Genomic DNA, 18,433 nt, shown 5'->3' with positions numbered 1-18,433 from the left:
CTTACTACCAGTAGTAATGGCAGAAGTTGAAAATCACATAAAATGTGCAATGAGTCCCTGATCAAAGGGTCTTATCTAATCATACTTGAATTGGATCTCAGAATAGCTACTGCTGGAAAGTGCTTGTAGAGATTAACAGACACAAAATACACCTCTATCTGCAAGCCTAATTTTACATAAGAAGGTCTCAGCCAAAGTTGAATGAAGAGCTGGTGATTATAGTTAAGAAATAACTCTTAAGATTGGTCTTTTAATTTTTACTTAACTGCAGTGCAAGATAAAGCTAGCACTGTTTATTTTAATTTGTAGCATTAGTTAACTGAGGTCCTTAAATGCTTTCAGTGCCTGTTCATATCCAGAGAAGAACTGGAGAATAATAACTAGTTGTTAACAAGGTCCTGACTCAGAAGTATTGTGAATTATACTGTAGTTTTGTACTTGAAGCAAACAAAGGCTGTCCTCACAGGGCTATGGTAGACTGCATGTCCTAGATACACTCAAGGCTGCTGCCCTGTTAAGTTCCTCCCGCGAGGAACCTCTTGAGCTATTTTCTTAAGTATTTCAGAGACAGTCAAGAAGTGTAAGAGAGCCAGTGAGATACATGGATCTATGCAAAATATTCAGTATATAGATGACCTTCCATACTTAGTTTTCTTCATTGCCTGGAATGACCTTCTGGCACATAAGGTCAAGGGATTCCAACTTTGCTACCTGACCCTCATCTTTGCTACTGTCCCTCTAAAATCACCAGTCAGACAGCTTGTTGTAAAACTTACAATTTGTAGCCTACTATATCAGCTTTCATGTTAAGAAACTCAACTTCTGCTCACTAGCTGAACAGACTAGCTTTTGCAATTTGTTCAATTTAATGATTAAAACAAGGTTCTGCTTTAGCTGAAGATCATCCACATCTGATGACTTACTACACACACCACTGTAATAGTGCATTGTTTATCTGCTTGTGCTCACAGGCTCAATTTGAATCAAGCTGTCCAGGGGCAACAGACTTAGTTTAACTCATGTGAAAGCTATGAAACTTTAAGAAATAAAAATGTTGCAGATATTAGATAGTCCCTAATTTATCATAATTTTTACTTACAAAGCTAAATGGCTTTTGGAATTTGAATAAGCAAATATAGATAAGCTTTTGTTTCAGTTCAACTACATGGGGAAATCACCTTTTCTCCTTTTATTTTTTTTTTCCAGAATAGTGTCATAAGTTTATTTTTGTGGAGTTATGAGTGTCAGAGATGAACAGTAAGCAACATTCAGATATAAATTGAGAGAATGGCTCAAATCAAAAATCTATCTCTATCAAGCCTTACATACTGGAAGAAAAATAGCAGATTCTTGCATGCATTTCTCCTTAAGGACTGCCAAGACTTTTCAAAAAGGACACAGGCACCTGCAAACAACTATTCTCCCCAAACTAGAACTAAACCATTTAAATCTCCTCTCATTCTTTTCATTCCTCATTACTTTTCATTTATAGGCACTGCCAGGTGCCAGCTGGGGCACAAAACAGAAACAGTCAACTGTAGAAGATGATTATTTGTGATATTTCAAGCATGACCAGAAACTGAATTTATTAGGGAGGGAAGATAGAAAAAAAAAACAACACAGAAAAGTAGAAGATCTGAGACCTTCTGTTGAATGAATTTTGTTAGATAACCCAGGCTTTTCTCATAGATGTAGTGCATTACTTCATTAAATTGCTCTAAGTATTTTGCTGGCCACTATTTTTCAACATCTATAAACAATTTCAACTTTTTATTTTTTAATATCAGCATTTAACATTATATCTTTTTGCTGTAAATAAATAGTGTTAGCTTTGAGGAAAAAGTTACAGATGTGTTTGTAAATTACTTTTCAGTTGTTCTTTTAGATTCTCAGCTAATAAAAAAAGAAATAGGTTGAATTGCTCTTCAAGGAAAATCATGCAAATACTTAGACTCAAGGAATACCCTCTGTGTATCACAGCCATTACATTATCTTTTAAATCTGATTTCCTTTAAAAAAGTTATTTTAATGTATTTTAATATTTTAAAGCCCCAATTGACAAAGACAAAGATGGAAGGTAGTTTGTTTGGGTTTTTTTGTGTTTTTACCAGAGCTTGAGTTGTTACTCAACCTTCTGCATATTAAAGTTTCAAGTTTAAAGAAATCTTTTAAAAAGGGCAAGAAAACTTTGATTTTACTTGTCCCTTTGTAAGCAAAGATTCCAATATTTGTCTGGTAGCTTAATCTTCTATCAAAGATGAGATAGGCAAGACAATGAGATTAGCGTAGACAATTTGCAATGAAGAGTGGGAAGCAGAATTTAAGTCTTTTTTGCTTCTCGGTTGAGATGTCGGTTTTGCTTGTTGGTTGAGATGAAATCTTCATCTCGGGTCTCATGCAGGATACCTTTATTTAGGTAACAGGACAAACGTAAACCAATACTAAAGAAAGACAAACTGAAACTAAAATAAAAATTCAATAAGCGTTTCTCTAAGATGATTGGCCTTCTAATGGGTTTCTCTATAAAAATCAAAATTTGCAGTAAGTTGTATCAGTGTTCCTTGAAATTGCCTTTATTTCAGTGACTTTTTTCCTAAATGAGAAGGGTAAGAGGCATTGAAAACTGATACCTGCTGACTTAAGATAGTATCTCTCATTTATTTTTTTTAAGTTGACTGGATTACCAGTAAATTTTCAATGAGGTCAGTGCAGCTGATGAGTAGAAACTATCATTTGATTCCAAATATCAGCTCATGTAATTGGAGCCATGAGATATGAGTTTTCACAACTGAGAGTTGGTGGTACTCCAATGACTTTTTAAATTGCTCAGGTCAGGGATTGTATCATATTCTCCCTTCCTGTTACATATTCAAGCGCTGTAGGAATTATGTAAATTGCCTATTGATAAAAATGACTCGTGTAAATTGGGGAATGGTCCCATTATTAGGGTAGAACGTTGTAAAGTCAGTCCTGAACAATATGCTAATATTGAAATATTCTAACCTATTAGATTAGGCAGTTGTGTTCTTTCTTGATACATTTGCTTAGATTATTTAAACCACACTAAACTGTATAAAGAATAACAATATAAATTGTGCCACAAAGCTCAGTTAAAAAGAGAGGGAAACTTGATACACAAACTATTTTAGCAACTGAACTACTTACTGATATACATAAAGCATTTTTTGATACATGAAAAATTACTGCTTACACTTTCCTATATTTTTCTCAATTTATATTAAAGAGTATTCAACTACATGGTAATTTTAATCCTGGTTTTCTTTAACACTTTACAGGAAGCTTCAGAAGATGGTGCATGATATCAAGAAAAATGAAAGTGGGATAATAAACAAGTTCAAAAAGTAAGTTTGAAATGTTACTCCCAGTTTTCTCTTTGTGGAAGTTTAGATTAACTTAATTAGTACTTAATCTGACTTAATTAAGTTAAGTTATAACATTATACTAGTGGTGATGGGACCATATTATTCTAGGAGGATGTACTTCAGTGTATGTAAAGAAATTCAGTCCAAACTATGACGTGTAGTATTGTCATTGTTATTAAGAGTCTCTCAAATTAGCTGCAGAACTGGCCTCCAAAGGAATGTTGTGTTGTAAAACTGAAAAACAGTATTTAGATAAAAATGCATTTTTGTTGTATGAATTTTGGAAAATTATTGTAGCTTTTCCTTTTTTTCTTAGCCTACTGTTTAAGTTTTAATTGGAGCTCTACCTTGAGCCAGCTGATCAGACATCATAGAATTCCTAGAAAATGCTATGTTCTCCTGTATATCAGTCAACTAAAACTAAAACCACCATTACCTAATGTTCTTATCTCAGTAACAAGTGCTAAACAGCATAAATATTGATGTTGCGTAAACAAAAGTATCATAAAATATTCATGTCTTATACATAGAAATTCTGGTAATTCTGCATCCTTGTCAAATGAATACCCTGTTCACTGTTTCCAAACATCTATTTAAGCTGTTTAGCACGCTTTCTCTTAATGCAGTATCTCATTTGCATTGAACTTCCACTCTGATGCAATTTTCCAATTCAGATGTCTTTCTTTGCATGAGCCATTGAATACTAGGAATTTCTAGAAGTTGATTAGTACACAGTGTTACAGTGCTTAAGGGTGATCACATTAAATTCTAAAAATGCAGTTCTCATACATAAAAGGCACACAAACTTTTAATAACTCTGTTCTTTAAGAGTGACCATGATAGTTCTGTTTGAGAGCAGAAAAAACATGATTTTAACAAGCATTAATTCTAGGTATATGTGAGGCAGATGGGAGTAGCCTACTCTGACTGTGCAGAGCCCTGGAAAGCTGTTGGTGTGTGGGGGGAAGCTGCTTTCCCAGGTGGGGGAGGTGGGATGTGCTTCTAGGAGCAGCACCCAGTCCACCAACAGAAACCTCTGTCCACAGGACTTGAGCATGCTCTGATTGTAAGACCAGATATATCAGAAAGATTCTTGAGACATCTTTCCCTCTCAATACTCATCCTCTCTCAATCATTTCAATAACAGTCACATTGTGTGTATACTTGATTGTCTTTAGTTGCCTGGACATGAATTCTGCTGTTCATCAGTACTTCTGACTATACATCCTTCCCCTCTTACTCTCTGGATAAGACAAGGGAAAAATAACAAGAACCAAATGTAGCTGAAGCTGGGAAGGTCAGAGGTGCCATTGTTAAATGCCAGATACAAGCTAGCTGGTGTAATGCTACAATTCTTTGATTCTCTCAAGATTAAAAAAAAAAATCCACAAAAAGAACACTACAAAAACTCTTAATGTATGACTGCAGCACAAAGCTCACATTCCCCCTCTTCCAGCTGTGAGAATACAAATTGAGACTTAAAAAAAACAACAGAACATAATAATCTTCTTGAGTCCTCTACAGTGCTTCTGAGTCTTATTAATCCTATCCACAATTAGGAAGTGAGAGGGTTTTTTTTTTTTGTAATTTCAAACATTTGCACATGACTTATGTACTGGGTTAAAGATTTGAGTTCTTAATGAGACTTAAAGTAAAACCATGATTTGGTAGCACTGATAAGGGTATATATAAGAGACACCAAGGTTTGCAGAATAAGAATTGGCTGCATTCCTCTGTGCCCTTTGTTTAGTTTTAGTAGATGATTTTTCTATTAACAAAAATGTGATTATCCAGTTGATCACTTCCTCCATTTCAGTTATAGGATTATTTTATTACATGTCAAAAACATAAACATGACTGAAGCAGGAAAAATTGTATTAAAAACTGCTTTAAAAACACAGATTTGGACTTTGTCTATGCACTGGAAAAATACGAATAGCTTTGGCTCAAATTCAAACCGTAGAAGTGGAGAAAACTTAGAAGTCAAACAGTCTACTTGGTTATTGCAAGCCTGAAGATGTAATGGGCAACATACATACTTGTCTTTGCTTTTGAATTGGGAAGAATAAGTGGTCTTGAAAGACAATTAACTTATTAACAACATTTGTTAAGACACCTCTGAAATCTGGGTTGCCTCTTGATTTTGAGAGGTAATAGAAATTCCTGCATCAAAAGTCTCCCGCTACAATCTAGTTCAGCACCAGAGTGCAGGAGAACAGGGGTATGTCTACCATCCATGCTTCTTAAAGTTTTGTGGAAAGCTGCCTGAACAGATGTGGTAACAAGAAAGAAAACTGCAGATAGGACCTTTCAATCAATGAAGGAACTATTGTTTATTTCCCAGTCAAACTCAAAACGTTCCAACAGCAGCAATACAATTATTTCTCACAGGCTTCTATTCACCTGCTTGCCCTGTTTACAGTACTGGAGCCCCAGTTGCTGTGCAGATCATGATATCAAAGAGTATTATTACATTCCTGTGAAGAAGAAGCAGTAGGTCTTAGCCAAAGTTGAATTGGGCATGTAGCGATACAGTTTTTGTAAATCCTATCTGGAAAGATCCATTCTCTATGAAGCAGATGGGTTCTGTGCAGAAGCTGACAGTGGGAGAAGTGAAGGACTCTTGTAAACGAAGAGACTGTAGCCACTTAAAAGCAGGGGGAGTGAGCAAGTAGACCAGAGAGTAATTGCCTCTGAAGGAGAATTTAGTCCTTTACATAAAGCGCTATTGCTATGTATTCTTGGTTGCTTTTCTGATGTCTTTTTTTTTAAAAAAAAGACTGTTTGAGCAGAAAACCCAGAACTTTACTACAGACAATTTTAAAACTCTCCATGCAGTAAAGGGAAAGACAAAAATGTGCAATGAACTTGAATCATGTAAATAATACTTGCTATTATCATAGGATTCTTTATATGAGTAAAATCAATCACGTGCCTATATGTTTTGCAGGATTGACTTTGGCACACTGCAAAGGGGAAACCTCAAAATATATTTTGAAATCAAAGTAACTTGTTTGCTTAGAAATCAGTGTGCAGTACAGCCTGCTTTTGAGCAGCATTCAGACCCAATTACATGAAATGCCTCAAATGCTACCTGGTTATTTATTGAAGCTAATGATGTATATAGTAAGATGTCACATTGATTTTTAAATCTGTTAATGTACTTTCAAAAATACACTTGGATTTTATGGAGATCTTTAGAACTGAAATTTTTCATGCCTATTTCAAATTCTCTAGATAGTAACTTATTTTTAATAAGTTTTAGAGAAATACTGGCTCTATTAAGGTCAATGGAAACTTATGTTCTATTAGAGCCCATGTAGAGGTGGTCTACTATCCGTCACTGAAGTGCAGAGCTGGATACCACCAGAATATTTCATTTGGGATTTATAGTAACTTGTTATACAACCATTAAAAGATATGTTAGGAAATTATTCCTCTTTTCCACTTAAATATGTATTCTCAGTTGGATGGTCTTTGATTCTTTCAGTCTTTTGTTGATAAATTCAGAGGAACAGGACAGAGTGAGTCAGTTGCCGCTCTGCAAGCATCTGTGTAAATGCATCAGTATCTGAAATAGTGAGGTATTGGCCTCTTAGCATAGAGATTGTCTTCTCAGCTTGTGTGGAGGCTTGCTCAGTGGGTGAAATGTTGGCTCTTGCAAAGCAAAGCTCCACTTGACTTCAAAATAATCTAGATTTCAGTTCTGGCACTCAGTAATCCGTTCTGGTTCAGTGGTAGTAATCTAAGTGTATTTGAATTTGAGAATAAATAACAAATTTGAAATGATTCAACAATCAACATGATGATTACAACACAACAACTAACAAATACAGATGTGGCTGTGATCTGTCTCAGCACTGTGACAGAAACATGATTTCTTCTCTTCTATCGATATTCAGGTTCCAAAATGAACAAGTGGCCTTAATTTGCAAAACTGGGAAAGATACTTGGGATCGGTATGCTAATTCAGATCTGCACAATGGCATGTTAGGTTGCTGTGAGACACACAGCTCTGTTCTGTGCTTTGTATGCTTTCATTGTAACATTTATATTTTCTGTCAGGGTCACTGCCAGGATCTGCAGGGCGTGGGACACTGTGCTGAAGTTTTCTGCTTAGAAGTTTGGAAATGCATTATGTGGCTTAGGCCACAAATTTTATGCTGTGACCCAGAGAGCCCCTTACTTGCTGTTGTCTTAGTTCCATTATTTTCCAAGCATCCACGATCTCTGAACAACACAGGACAGACTCATCACAAAGTACTTGACTAGATTTTGATCTGTCCTTTTGACCTGAGATCTCCCCTGGCAGTGGCCCTGGGTTTTCCGTCTAACGTGCCTGTGCTAACCTGGACAAACACAGCAGCAGTGCTGTTGAGAATGCTTTCTGATTGACTGTACACTAAGCTTATTTGTGCTGTGGGAAGGTAAAGAGTAGGAGGAGGAAAAGGTGTTCTTACCATCAACACTAATGAAAGAAAGATTGACAATCACTTAAAAATAACGCGCTGAGATCTTATTTGGTATAGTGAATGGTACAGGCACTACTAAAACTAAAAATAGTATATTTATACTGTTATGTATTTTATATCTTTATTAATGTCTGTACCATTCACTCATTGATTCAAGTCTCACAGGTTCAGCTCAATAGTTGAAACTCCGCTGAAAAAAGATGGCAAGAGTTTGTAAGCAGATACATTAGTGCAGATGTGCCACCACCCCAAGTTAATGTGGTCATCTGATCATTGACAGCTAGGTACTATGCTGGAGACTTTGGCAGCACCATCATCTGTATATATAATTATTATTTATATCATATATTATTATTATAGTCATCACTATAGATCAGAGGTCATAAGAAAGCAATTTAAGTTCTTTATGGAGGTTGGTAATTTTTTTTTTTTTTTTTTGTAAATTTGCTTATTTTTACATATGTATAACATCAAAGAAATTCCTTGTTAGGATCTGATTTAAGAATAAGTGAAGCCACTGAGGAAGATGCAGTAGTATGTTGAGGTCTCCTCAGGGAAGCTGTCAGTGCTCAAAAGTCACTTTGAAGAGTCCTTTCAATGCAAATCGTATTAATGTTTTATACTGCTACAAAAGGCAGAGTTTTTTGCTTCAGATGCATCAGTCTGACCTGTAACGGCATACATGCATCACCTGTTTTGATTGTGAACAGGATTCTTTTTATTTTTTTAGGGTAATGGTAGAACACTAATGAAATAATTGTTATACCAACTGACTAATTCCCTGGGAGCTGCAATTTAATGAACTCAAATATACATGTACATGTATGTATAGCCAGAAAAGTCCTGTCAGCATTTCTACAAACTATTTTTTTTTTGTCTCACTTGGTATTGCTAATACTATTATAACAGTATTTACCTAAAGAGGAGCATAACACCATAATGTAGTAGTAAATGGAAGCAGAATCTGGCCCTGAGAGATCTGATATATGTTTTAACAGCAGTCAGATAATGAAGTTCATGCTCAACAGCATTTATAAAATTTAACTGGAGAGTAATCACTACTTTCTTATACCTTAGTCTTAGCAAAGTCTCTGTGAGACTATCTCAAGATAGGTGTCAGAGATGCACATGCATCTGTGTTATCAGTTTCTGCTTGGAAATGTAGAGGAGGGTGGGTGGTCAAGGAAACTGTTCTTTCAAAACATGTTCTTAGGAAAATAATCTCAGATTAGATTCTAATTTCTTATCTGTTTCTGGCTTCTCAAAGCATTCTCCTGTAGCTGTTTGCTAAGCATCTCTGACAATAATCTGTATTTCTGCAGGTATCTTTTGTTTCTGGCTTTCTTTGTGTGCCTGGCTAATATTTTCTTCTACAGAGCATTGCTTATTAGATCATAACTTTAGTTATTATTATTTACAGACTAAAAAAAAAACCTCCTCCAAGTCTACCACAAAGGGATTATGCTTCAGGTAAGTCAGGATTACTGGAAATTTATACTGTATGTCTGTGTATACTTAGTACCTATATATCTAACAGCACCTCCGTTACACCTCCTTTTCATTTTTTCTCTAAGAGGAAAATGGTGTGCTTACCAACAAGTTCTGTAAGTAGCTCACACATATAAAATGAGATGCAAGAAAGGCATGAGAAATTTTCCCAATATGAGTAAAAAATAACAAGCAGCTATTCTTTCCAAAAATGCATTTTTCAGGCTTCTACCTGTAGGCTGCTCTATAGACAGAAGAGAATTCAGAACCAGTCCATCTCTAACAGAAATAGTAACATGAAAGTAAATGAGGAAACAAATAACTAATGGATCAAAATCTCTTGGTACTATTAACTTGATACATTAACCATTTAAAAAAAGTTACTCTTTTTTATTTGAATATGTAGGTTTGGGGTTGCTTTTTTTATTTTTATTCTGTGCTTAAGATAAATATTTATGTTTCAATATTCCATCTCCATAAGTAACTCTCTGTTTGGTTTAGAACATGCAGACAATGAAGAGGAACAATGGTCAGATGACTTTGTAAGTACATCTTTTGGGGTAGTGTAGGAGGTTACTGTAGCAACAAGTTCAACACAAGCAATAATAAATATTTAGTTTTGAGTCATCGAATTCTGGTTTAACTTAATCCTAATGAAACGTTATCTTGTTTGTTACATCTGCATTATTTATGCTCTTGGATACCTTATTTTTTTTTCAATTTCAACTTAGGTACATATGGGAAATGCTGTCAGTGATAACCATGGACAAATAAATGAATATTATCAATTTGAGAAAGTTCTCAAACTGAACAATTTCAAAACCAGAATCTTCTATTTTAAAGAGGGAGAAAATATATACTTTCTAAAAATGAGATTTTTCTGTTAAAATTTTAGAGCACGTTAGAATGAAGCAACTCATGGACGTGTGCCACAAAGTAATTGATATATCACACAAGTGTCAGCCTGAGGTGACCTGTTTCCTTCCTGGGAGGGGGAGCAGGCTGAGGTGCCTACTTGTGTTTGGAGAGGATAATTTGACCATTCAAGGATGCACTGTCATAATTGAGTTAATTGTACTCCTGCAAGGATATTCATGTCACACTCCTCTATGAAGCGCTAAGTATATGACAAAGTGAGAAATAGGAAGTTCTGTCTTTCTAGGACAGTGATTATGAAAATCCAGATGGCCATTCTGACTCTGAGATGTACGTGGTTCCCAGTGAGGAGAATCCTGATGACAGCTACGAACCACCTCCAAGTGAGCAGGAGAAAAAGAAGATTCCATCTGCATTTCCTATTTCTAGAGGGGAATATGCAGGTAGGTATGGAAAAGTTGGCTACACCAGCTTGATAATTATTTACTAGTACCAAAAGAGAAGTAGCTTCAAGTGGACTAACCTATCTTTTCATCAAAAGTTTGCTTTTAATTCTGACAATCAGATCTTTGGCTTTCAGAGGGTATGATTTGTTACTACAGCATGAAACAGGTTAGTATTGCTGCTAGAAATGATTAGAGTTGTAATATAATGTGTCCTAGGGAATTTGATAAGTATCTAATAACCACAGTATTCAAACAAAAGCATGAGAGCTTTTAGCTCCATGTTCCTCTGCATTTTTAGTGTGAGTTCAATTTGAAGGTTAAGCACATAAGTCTTGAGTCCATTCTTAATCCTTCTCGTAGCTCATGTCATTCCAAAACCAGCTAAAAATAATAGAAGAGAAAAACGAAGCAGCCCAAATATTCATTCCACACTGTCCTTCAAGACTGTTACTGAGGAGAAATATCTTGAACAAACAGGAAGGTTTTACTTAAATTGGGATATACTAAACTGTACACCTGGCAAGAGTTGAGCAGTTGTTTGTACATCAGCCAGTGTCTAGACACAATGCAACCTGCTGAGGAGGACTGGATCACTACCTGGAGTGGTGAAATGGGACGGACCAGTTGGTACACTGATCTCACTGTCAGAACCTGCAGATGTTCAGGTCTGCCTTTTTCCCTAAGTTGCAACCACACTAAAGACTTTTTTTGCATAGGTAGCAGAAGACTGTCCAGAGGCTAATGAGTAATTTTGACTGAAATTTGTTATTCTCTTCCACATTTAAAAGACAATCGCACCAGTCACCATCAGCTTCCTCCCATCAGCAAACCTCTTCCAAGCACACCCAGTTCAGCCTTGCCCAGACCAAACAAACCATCCAAGCTGCCCCTGCCATCTCCTGCTGCAAAACCAAAATTACCACCGAAGCCGTGCAGTGATGATGAGGTAACATTAATATATACATATTTTGACAGTTTAAATGACTGATCCCAGTAGACTACATAGCAATGCCAAAAACTGGTGTCTCTATTAGACATTATGGTACAAAATACTTGGTACAAGCTGTGATCTGCAAGTACCATGCAGGTTACTAGTGGATAATTATCCACAAGTTGCAGGCAATAAGGAGAGAGAGAGGGCAACCTCAAATACTACCCTGGGACCAAAGAGAAGGGAAGGCCAGTCCAGAACTGGGGTTGTTTGCCAAAGCATTTTCAGTCTTGATGAATTCCCATCCATAAACAGTGATGAGTGTTTGAAGCAGCAGTCACTGTGAAATGGCATCTACTTTGGTCAATAGTTCATTGATGTGATGGAGGTTTAACTTAGATTGCTCTATCCTGTGTTTCTTATAGGATAATTACATTGTGCCAGTTGACAATGATGATAACTATATTGAACCCACAGAAAGCAGTCCACCACTACCTGCAAAACGTGAGTTTTAGTCACTCAAGCTAATTGTTTATTACTTTGTTAGGAACAAAAGAGGGGGAAAAATGAGTCAAATTTATGCCTTTTTCTAAGGTTCAAGGAGTGGAGGTGCAGTTGTTAAAGAACTTGCCAAGAGGCAGTTGGCTTCTTTGGCCTGTGACAAGGCCACGGAAGTTATGTTTAATTCCTGCCTCTCTCACTCAGTGAGTTCAAAGTCCATCCCTGGTACAACCAGGAAGCTTTTTATGGTGTGTGATCTCCCTCCTCAGCCAAGGGAGCCACAGCATTAAAATTCAGTCAGCTGAAGAGCCATAGGAAACAAGAGTAAGACTTTTTAGATCTGCAGTAAATTAAGACAGAATTTGATTCATTTTTAAATTCTGTATTTTAAGTATATTTAGCTGAAGAGTTGAATTATTACAGTCCAAAGGTAAAAGTAAACAGAAGAGTGTTTAATTCTGCTCTCTGACATAAGTGGCAATATCAAACCTATTTATCGAGGCATGAATTATCAAGGCATGAATACTGAATGATGTTTGCCTTTCAAAATAAGAACTGTATCCTGCCTTAATTTGTTCAGGACTATCATTTACACCTGCTTAATGTTTGTTCTTACTGTAATGGCAACTTATTTTTAAATCACATATGTATATGTGTATATTTCTATATCTAAAAATACATGTGTGTGTATATATACACACAGGCATATGTGTATAAATAAATAATGTTTTCAGCTCCTGTGAACAGATTTATGAAGCCACCTACAAAATCAGCCCTCCCTACTCCTGCAAAACCCTCTCTTGCTTCTGACATGCAAGGTATGTGGAGTTATTTTGTTTCAGCACCAATACAAACCTAAGATTGAGCAATATTAAATTATGATTGATGTATTTCCTACAGAAACCATGTAACACATCAAAAGTTAAAAAAAATGTTCCCTTTCAATTTTTGTTCTATAGCATTTGTTCTGCCTAGGTTGGATGGTAAATCTGCTTTAAGCACGAATAAAAATAGAACAAGTAATTTGCCTCAACCTAATTTATTCTTAGTCTTCTGGCCTAACAGAGGAACACAAACTGATCAATACAGCCAAAACAATTATAGGAGTCAGAATGCTATTAATCTCATTTCACCAGAGGAAACAAGATTCAATATTTTAAAATCACATCAAGATTCAGTACTAGAGAAATTCTGCAAAGGCTGATGTTGCTTGCCCTGTGATAACAATGTGCCTGTCTAAGTTCTATTAAGACCAATTTACTTGGAAATAGGAGGGGGAAAAATAAAAGCAGAAGCAAATATGAGAATCATATTTGCTTTTGTAAGTACATATATATTTGCTTAATCTTAACAATCTTAGTTAGCTGTGCTACCTCCTAGTTGTTTTGTATCCTCAGCGTGTCAGTAATTGCTTGGCATTGAACCTCTACAGACTGGTCACACCATTTCTGTTTATTCATTAGCACTGTGTTCATGTCATAAGCTATAAAAGTTTCTTAATAATGACATGAGGATCTGTGACGTACTTCTAGGACATTTTAAATGCTACTTTCAATCTTCCTGTAAATCAGTATTAAGCAACAGCCAACTCCAGACAGATGTTTCTTAAAAAATAAAACATCTCCCCCTGGTGGGAATGCGGATACTTTTCAGAGCAATAAAAGCAATGAAGACTGACATAAAATTGAATTTCCATTGAATAAAGTGGGCATAAATAAGGACAATGGTGGTTTTGTCTTATAGTATCTGTGAATTAAAATACTTCTGTGGAATGGAGCTCAGGGGTGAATAAGCAACAGAAATAAATCTGTCTGGATTTATGATTCACCTGATTTCTTCCTCCCTGAGAGTCAGAGAAAAGCTAAATGTTACCAAAGGTGTGAGAACACACCTCTCCAAACTGTACCAAGTTTGCTAGACAAAGGAATCCTGTTTTTGAGAGGTTGGGTTGGTGGGAGATTGTAAAGGTGGATAAAAGGTTCATTTATATAGTGAGTGTCTATCACTCTTCCTGAAGTTCTCTGTTCTTTCATGAGCAGCAGGGCTGTGGCTGCCAGAGGGTTCAGGAGGCAGAACCAGGAGACAGGGACAACTTCTCCAAGTTACTTTTCTGGAGGCAAAATACAGTTGATACAAACTCTGTTATTCTGTAACATGTTATTCTGGTAACATGTAGTGCACTGTTGCTAACTGTAGGACTTTTTCTTTCCTGTCCTGTAGAAGTGTACGAGGTTCCTGAAGAAGAGGTAAGGCTTTCCTGTAGTTTGACTCTTGTACCCTGTCTGTGGACAATATATGTGACTGTAGAGTGTACATGTGTATAGAATCAGTCTTTGAAAGGGGAAAAATGGAACAAATCTGCTTTTGCTTTGCACTCTGATGCTTTCTTCACAGAAATGTTGGCAAACCAATTCAAAATGTCTGCAAAATATAATAATTAGGAAGGACCTGAAATTTCCAGTCATATGTGATAGCAATTGGGTCTGGGAAGCAGCAGCCTGAGGGAATGCTCTCTACAGAAGCACAATTGCAGGCAAAGGAGTAATGATATTTCTGACACAGTAGTTTTCTCCCTACTTGCTGGTTCTGACACGACATGGGGCCAAAGCAGTGTGCTCAGGGCTTCCCAGACTGTTGGTGGCTCCCTGTCTGTACCATCATTAAGCACATCACCAAGCAAAGCTCTAAAACAAACAAACAAAACACTACAACATGAAAATAAGATATTGCTGTGATAATATAAGCATGATCATACAAATATTGTTTTTGAAATCAAAATATGACCAAGTTATTCTGTGCTTTTTCTCTTAAAGGAAGAACTTTCACCACCACCTGTAACCAGGTAATCTCTCGCTATGAGTCTGTACATTATTTAAAGTTAGTCAGAAAATATATTTTCTCATCAAGATGCTGTATGCTTAATAATTCTCTTTAAATTACCTGTGCAAAGATTGTAATCCATTTCTATGTTAATTTCAATTAACTGAACGTATATATTAAGAATAAATACTACTTGTAAAGGTAATGTTTAAAATTTTTATGGGCAGGGCAGAAGATAGTCACCCTTTCTATTCACTACTGTTAAATGTGATTTTCTGTCTTTAATTCACATTTTACTGTTAGGTTCATTAAGCCACTTCCTGCTACACGTACTCAGAATGCAGAGCACTCACACATGCACAGCGTGACCAGAGAGTCACCTAAACTGGATGCTTCCAGGTAAGTTGACAGCAGTTTATATTAACTACAAATAAGAGTAGAAATAATTTTCTAATCTCTACCTATTGTGTACCCTTCGGACAATAAAAAGTAGTTGGTATTTGCAAATACCTAGGGATTTTGGGGCAAACTGCGAACAAAAGTTCCTCTCAACCTCTGTACTGAAGCCAATTTGCCAAATAGGCACTATTTTCTTGAATATTCCCTTGAGAATTAATGCAGGAGTAAAACAACTCTGCAGATCACTTTCAAGTCCTATTACCAGCCTCTGCACCCTTGCAAATAAGATGTTTTTGCAGGAGATGGGGTACAGGATTGCTGGTATAAATGCAGCTGGTAAATCTGTGACTTATATTTCAAGTCTCTAAAGGAAAATTAGTAAAAGAATCTTAACTTTTATTCCTGTGTACCCAGAAATATTGGAAGCTGCTAGAAAACCAAGACGCTGCCTTGTCCCTAGGTCATCACTCTACCAAGTAGAACATATGCCCCAGGAAGCAGGTGGCATACACAGCACTGTTAGTGTTTGGGTCCCCTGTGCACAGCTGCATGGGAACCAGAGTTCAGGACTAGAGGGTCTTCTAGAAGGGTTCCTCTATAGGACAGAGCATCACAACCACTGCAGTGATGTATATCTGTAACTAAAACAGTTTACTTCAGAGCTCCTCTCTAAATCTTGAAATGCATATCAAAGTCAAACAACCAAACAAAACAAATGAAAATCCTACTCATCTTAACTTACTTTGTGTATTTTTCCAGAAATATTTTGCCTCTTCCTAGAAATCGTCTTTATCCAAGAACAGTGAGTAACGTGCCCATTTAAAGAGTGTGCTAAACTTACATTTTTTGTGTTCTTATGGGTTTTTATTATCTAAATTAAATAACAGAAGTGGACAACATTTGATGTTAGATCAATCTAATATTGTAATTGTAGCTATTCCTTTTTTGGACAGAAGAGGTACACTGGACATCTGTACGGTCTAAGAGAAAAACTTTAAGTGGCTTAAAGTCCACAAAAATAACTAAATAAAAATCAGTTCAACTCCAAGAACTTTACTTTCAGGAGCAATGGATTATTTTGTCCAATCTGGAGTACTTTTACTGATCACAATTCCTCTCATGTGATTCTTGATACTTTCTGAAAATTTAATCATCTTAAACTGTCTCAGATTGGGTAGGAATTGCATGTGAGAAGACTGGGAGGGTCACACCTCTCCAACCAGAAAATGGATGTATTTGTAACCAACATTAGTGAAAAGCCATTAACCTGGTGGATGAAAATGGACAAATGAATAACTGAATGGTAGTTTTCATATGAGAGTCTTCCCTAAATGACAACATTTAGGAGCCAACAGAAAGCATCTACAAAAGAAATCAGTTGGGTTGCTTCAGTTCTAGGATGGTGAAAAGCCAGTCTGCTCACTTCTCTCAGTTCGGTGAAAAAAAATTAGCTTTCAATTTCAGAAATGAAACATGAATCACAAGATCTCATTGCAAAATTCAGGGGCAACTTTATCCATACTAAATGAAAGACTTAATTTATTGTAACATTCAAAATTAATTGGCTTGCTATTTTTTTTTCAAATATCCCAGTAGAAGCTGATAAAAAACATCCTGGATGCTGGATGCTCTCTGTAGAAGTGATCTGCAGTAGTTCTTAATTCTTTACAACTGCAGATACTTCATGCACTTCCCACTTAATTTATTTAATTGCTTCTTGTCTAATCTAACATACTTTTCCATTACAGGACCATGAAGCAAACAGTAATGATGAAAGTAAGTATTCTGTACTGTAGTCGTGGTGATGTGAGCAGGATTTGTTGTCAGTATGTCACTAGTGACCTTAATATACCATGCAGTGGAGTGTGTCAGCGTAAATGTTATCTGTATCAGCCAGCAACAAGCAAGAAATGTTCCTGAACTCTTTTCTAGTATAATCAAAGTGAAAGAATGTCAAGAAAATTAAACCATTGCTTGTTTTTTACTTCTGTTACGTTAACATTGAAAAGTAATGAGGAAAACCCACTACTCAGAGCTAATTTTGCATACTAAATATTTCATATCTGTTTCTAGATCATAGCTTCAATAATACACAAGAATCTAAATTTCCCACTGGAGCAGCTCCATCTCCATTACCAAGGGCCCTGTGAGTAAAGACAATAACAAAACTACTACTTTGAGGGTGGGGCTAAATTTATATTGGGTGCGTGGAGAGCCAACTCCTAACCTTGTCTGTGGCAGGCAGAATTCAGGAATAACTTTTATTGCAGTTTGTGAAGAATATCTTGACTTTAGGGGAAGGCAAGCTATTCTTATTTCTGGAGGAATGCTGTTTGTATTCCAGTGCCATTGCCCTTCACTGCCTGCTACTGGCAGCAGATGCTGGCTGGCTTGCTTAATTTGCCCCAGTATAGCAGCAATATTGTGCAAGTGCTTATTTGCTAAATGAATCCCATATATAAGCTAAGTAACAACGTTCTTTTTCTCCCTCCAATTTTCAGAAAGAAGACTTCTACTGCAGCAAATCCAACAGTAAGTTGATTTATAATTGCATAATTAAGTGATAACTTTACATGGGATAAACCTTGATTTGATCTTGATTTGGCTATAATATAAAGGCACAGAAAAACTAGGAGAAAGCCTAGGAAAATAAATGTGTGTGCAGTTACATGAACTAAGTAGCAGTGAGAAGTCTCAAGTAGAAAAATGTTTAGATTAAATGAATGTTTGGATTTGATCCTCTGCAATCACAGAATTGTTGAGGTTGAAAAGATCAGTAAGATCATCTAGCCCAACCATCAGCCTATGTCTGTGACCAGTCTACGCCAAGACACAGAGAGCCAGCTATCCTGTTCTTGAGCACTTCCAGTCAGTGACTCCACCAGCTCCCTGGGCATCCTGTGCCAATGCATAACTGCTCTCTTTCTGAGAAGAAACACTTCCTAATATCCAGCCGGAACCACCACTGGCACAACTTAAGGCCATTACCTCTCATCCTGTCACTGTTACCTAGGGGAAGAGGCAACCCCCCACCTGGTTACAACATCCTTTCAGGGAGCTGTAGAAAGTGATAAATAAGTATCTGTGAATGTAGCAATACACACATCTTGCAAGGAC

At 36.5% G+C, this 18,433-nt stretch overlaps 1 protein-coding gene across 1 annotated transcript in view; it reads left to right on the top strand.

The window, feature by feature from the left end:
• BLNK (B cell linker) overlaps positions 1-18,433 on the top strand; it is a 90,338-nt gene that overhangs the window by 60,734 nt on the left and 11,171 nt on the right. The window contains exons 4-18 of the mRNA XM_065746859.1: positions 3,297-3,362; positions 7,286-7,342; positions 9,276-9,325; positions 9,845-9,885; positions 10,506-10,662; positions 11,454-11,611; positions 12,022-12,100; positions 12,832-12,915; positions 14,318-14,343; positions 14,911-14,939; positions 15,221-15,316; positions 16,076-16,118; positions 17,065-17,092; positions 17,390-17,462; positions 17,818-17,848. Of these exons, the coding sequence (XP_065602931.1) occupies positions 3,297-3,362; positions 7,286-7,342; positions 9,276-9,325; positions 9,845-9,885; positions 10,506-10,662; positions 11,454-11,611; positions 12,022-12,100; positions 12,832-12,915; positions 14,318-14,343; positions 14,911-14,939; positions 15,221-15,316; positions 16,076-16,118; positions 17,065-17,092; positions 17,390-17,462; positions 17,818-17,848 (1,018 nt within the window). The remainder of the gene's footprint in view (positions 1-3,296; positions 3,363-7,285; positions 7,343-9,275; positions 9,326-9,844; positions 9,886-10,505; positions 10,663-11,453; positions 11,612-12,021; positions 12,101-12,831; positions 12,916-14,317; positions 14,344-14,910; positions 14,940-15,220; positions 15,317-16,075; positions 16,119-17,064; positions 17,093-17,389; positions 17,463-17,817; positions 17,849-18,433) is intronic.

The sequence above is a fragment of the Cyrtonyx montezumae genome, unplaced genomic scaffold (assembly GCF_038088225.1).
Source record: "Cyrtonyx montezumae isolate F1298 unplaced genomic scaffold, pur_monq_1.0 scaffold_4, whole genome shotgun sequence".
NCBI lineage: Eukaryota > Metazoa > Chordata > Aves > Galliformes > Odontophoridae > Cyrtonyx > Cyrtonyx montezumae.
This window is presented reverse-complemented; position numbering and strand designations above follow the sequence as displayed.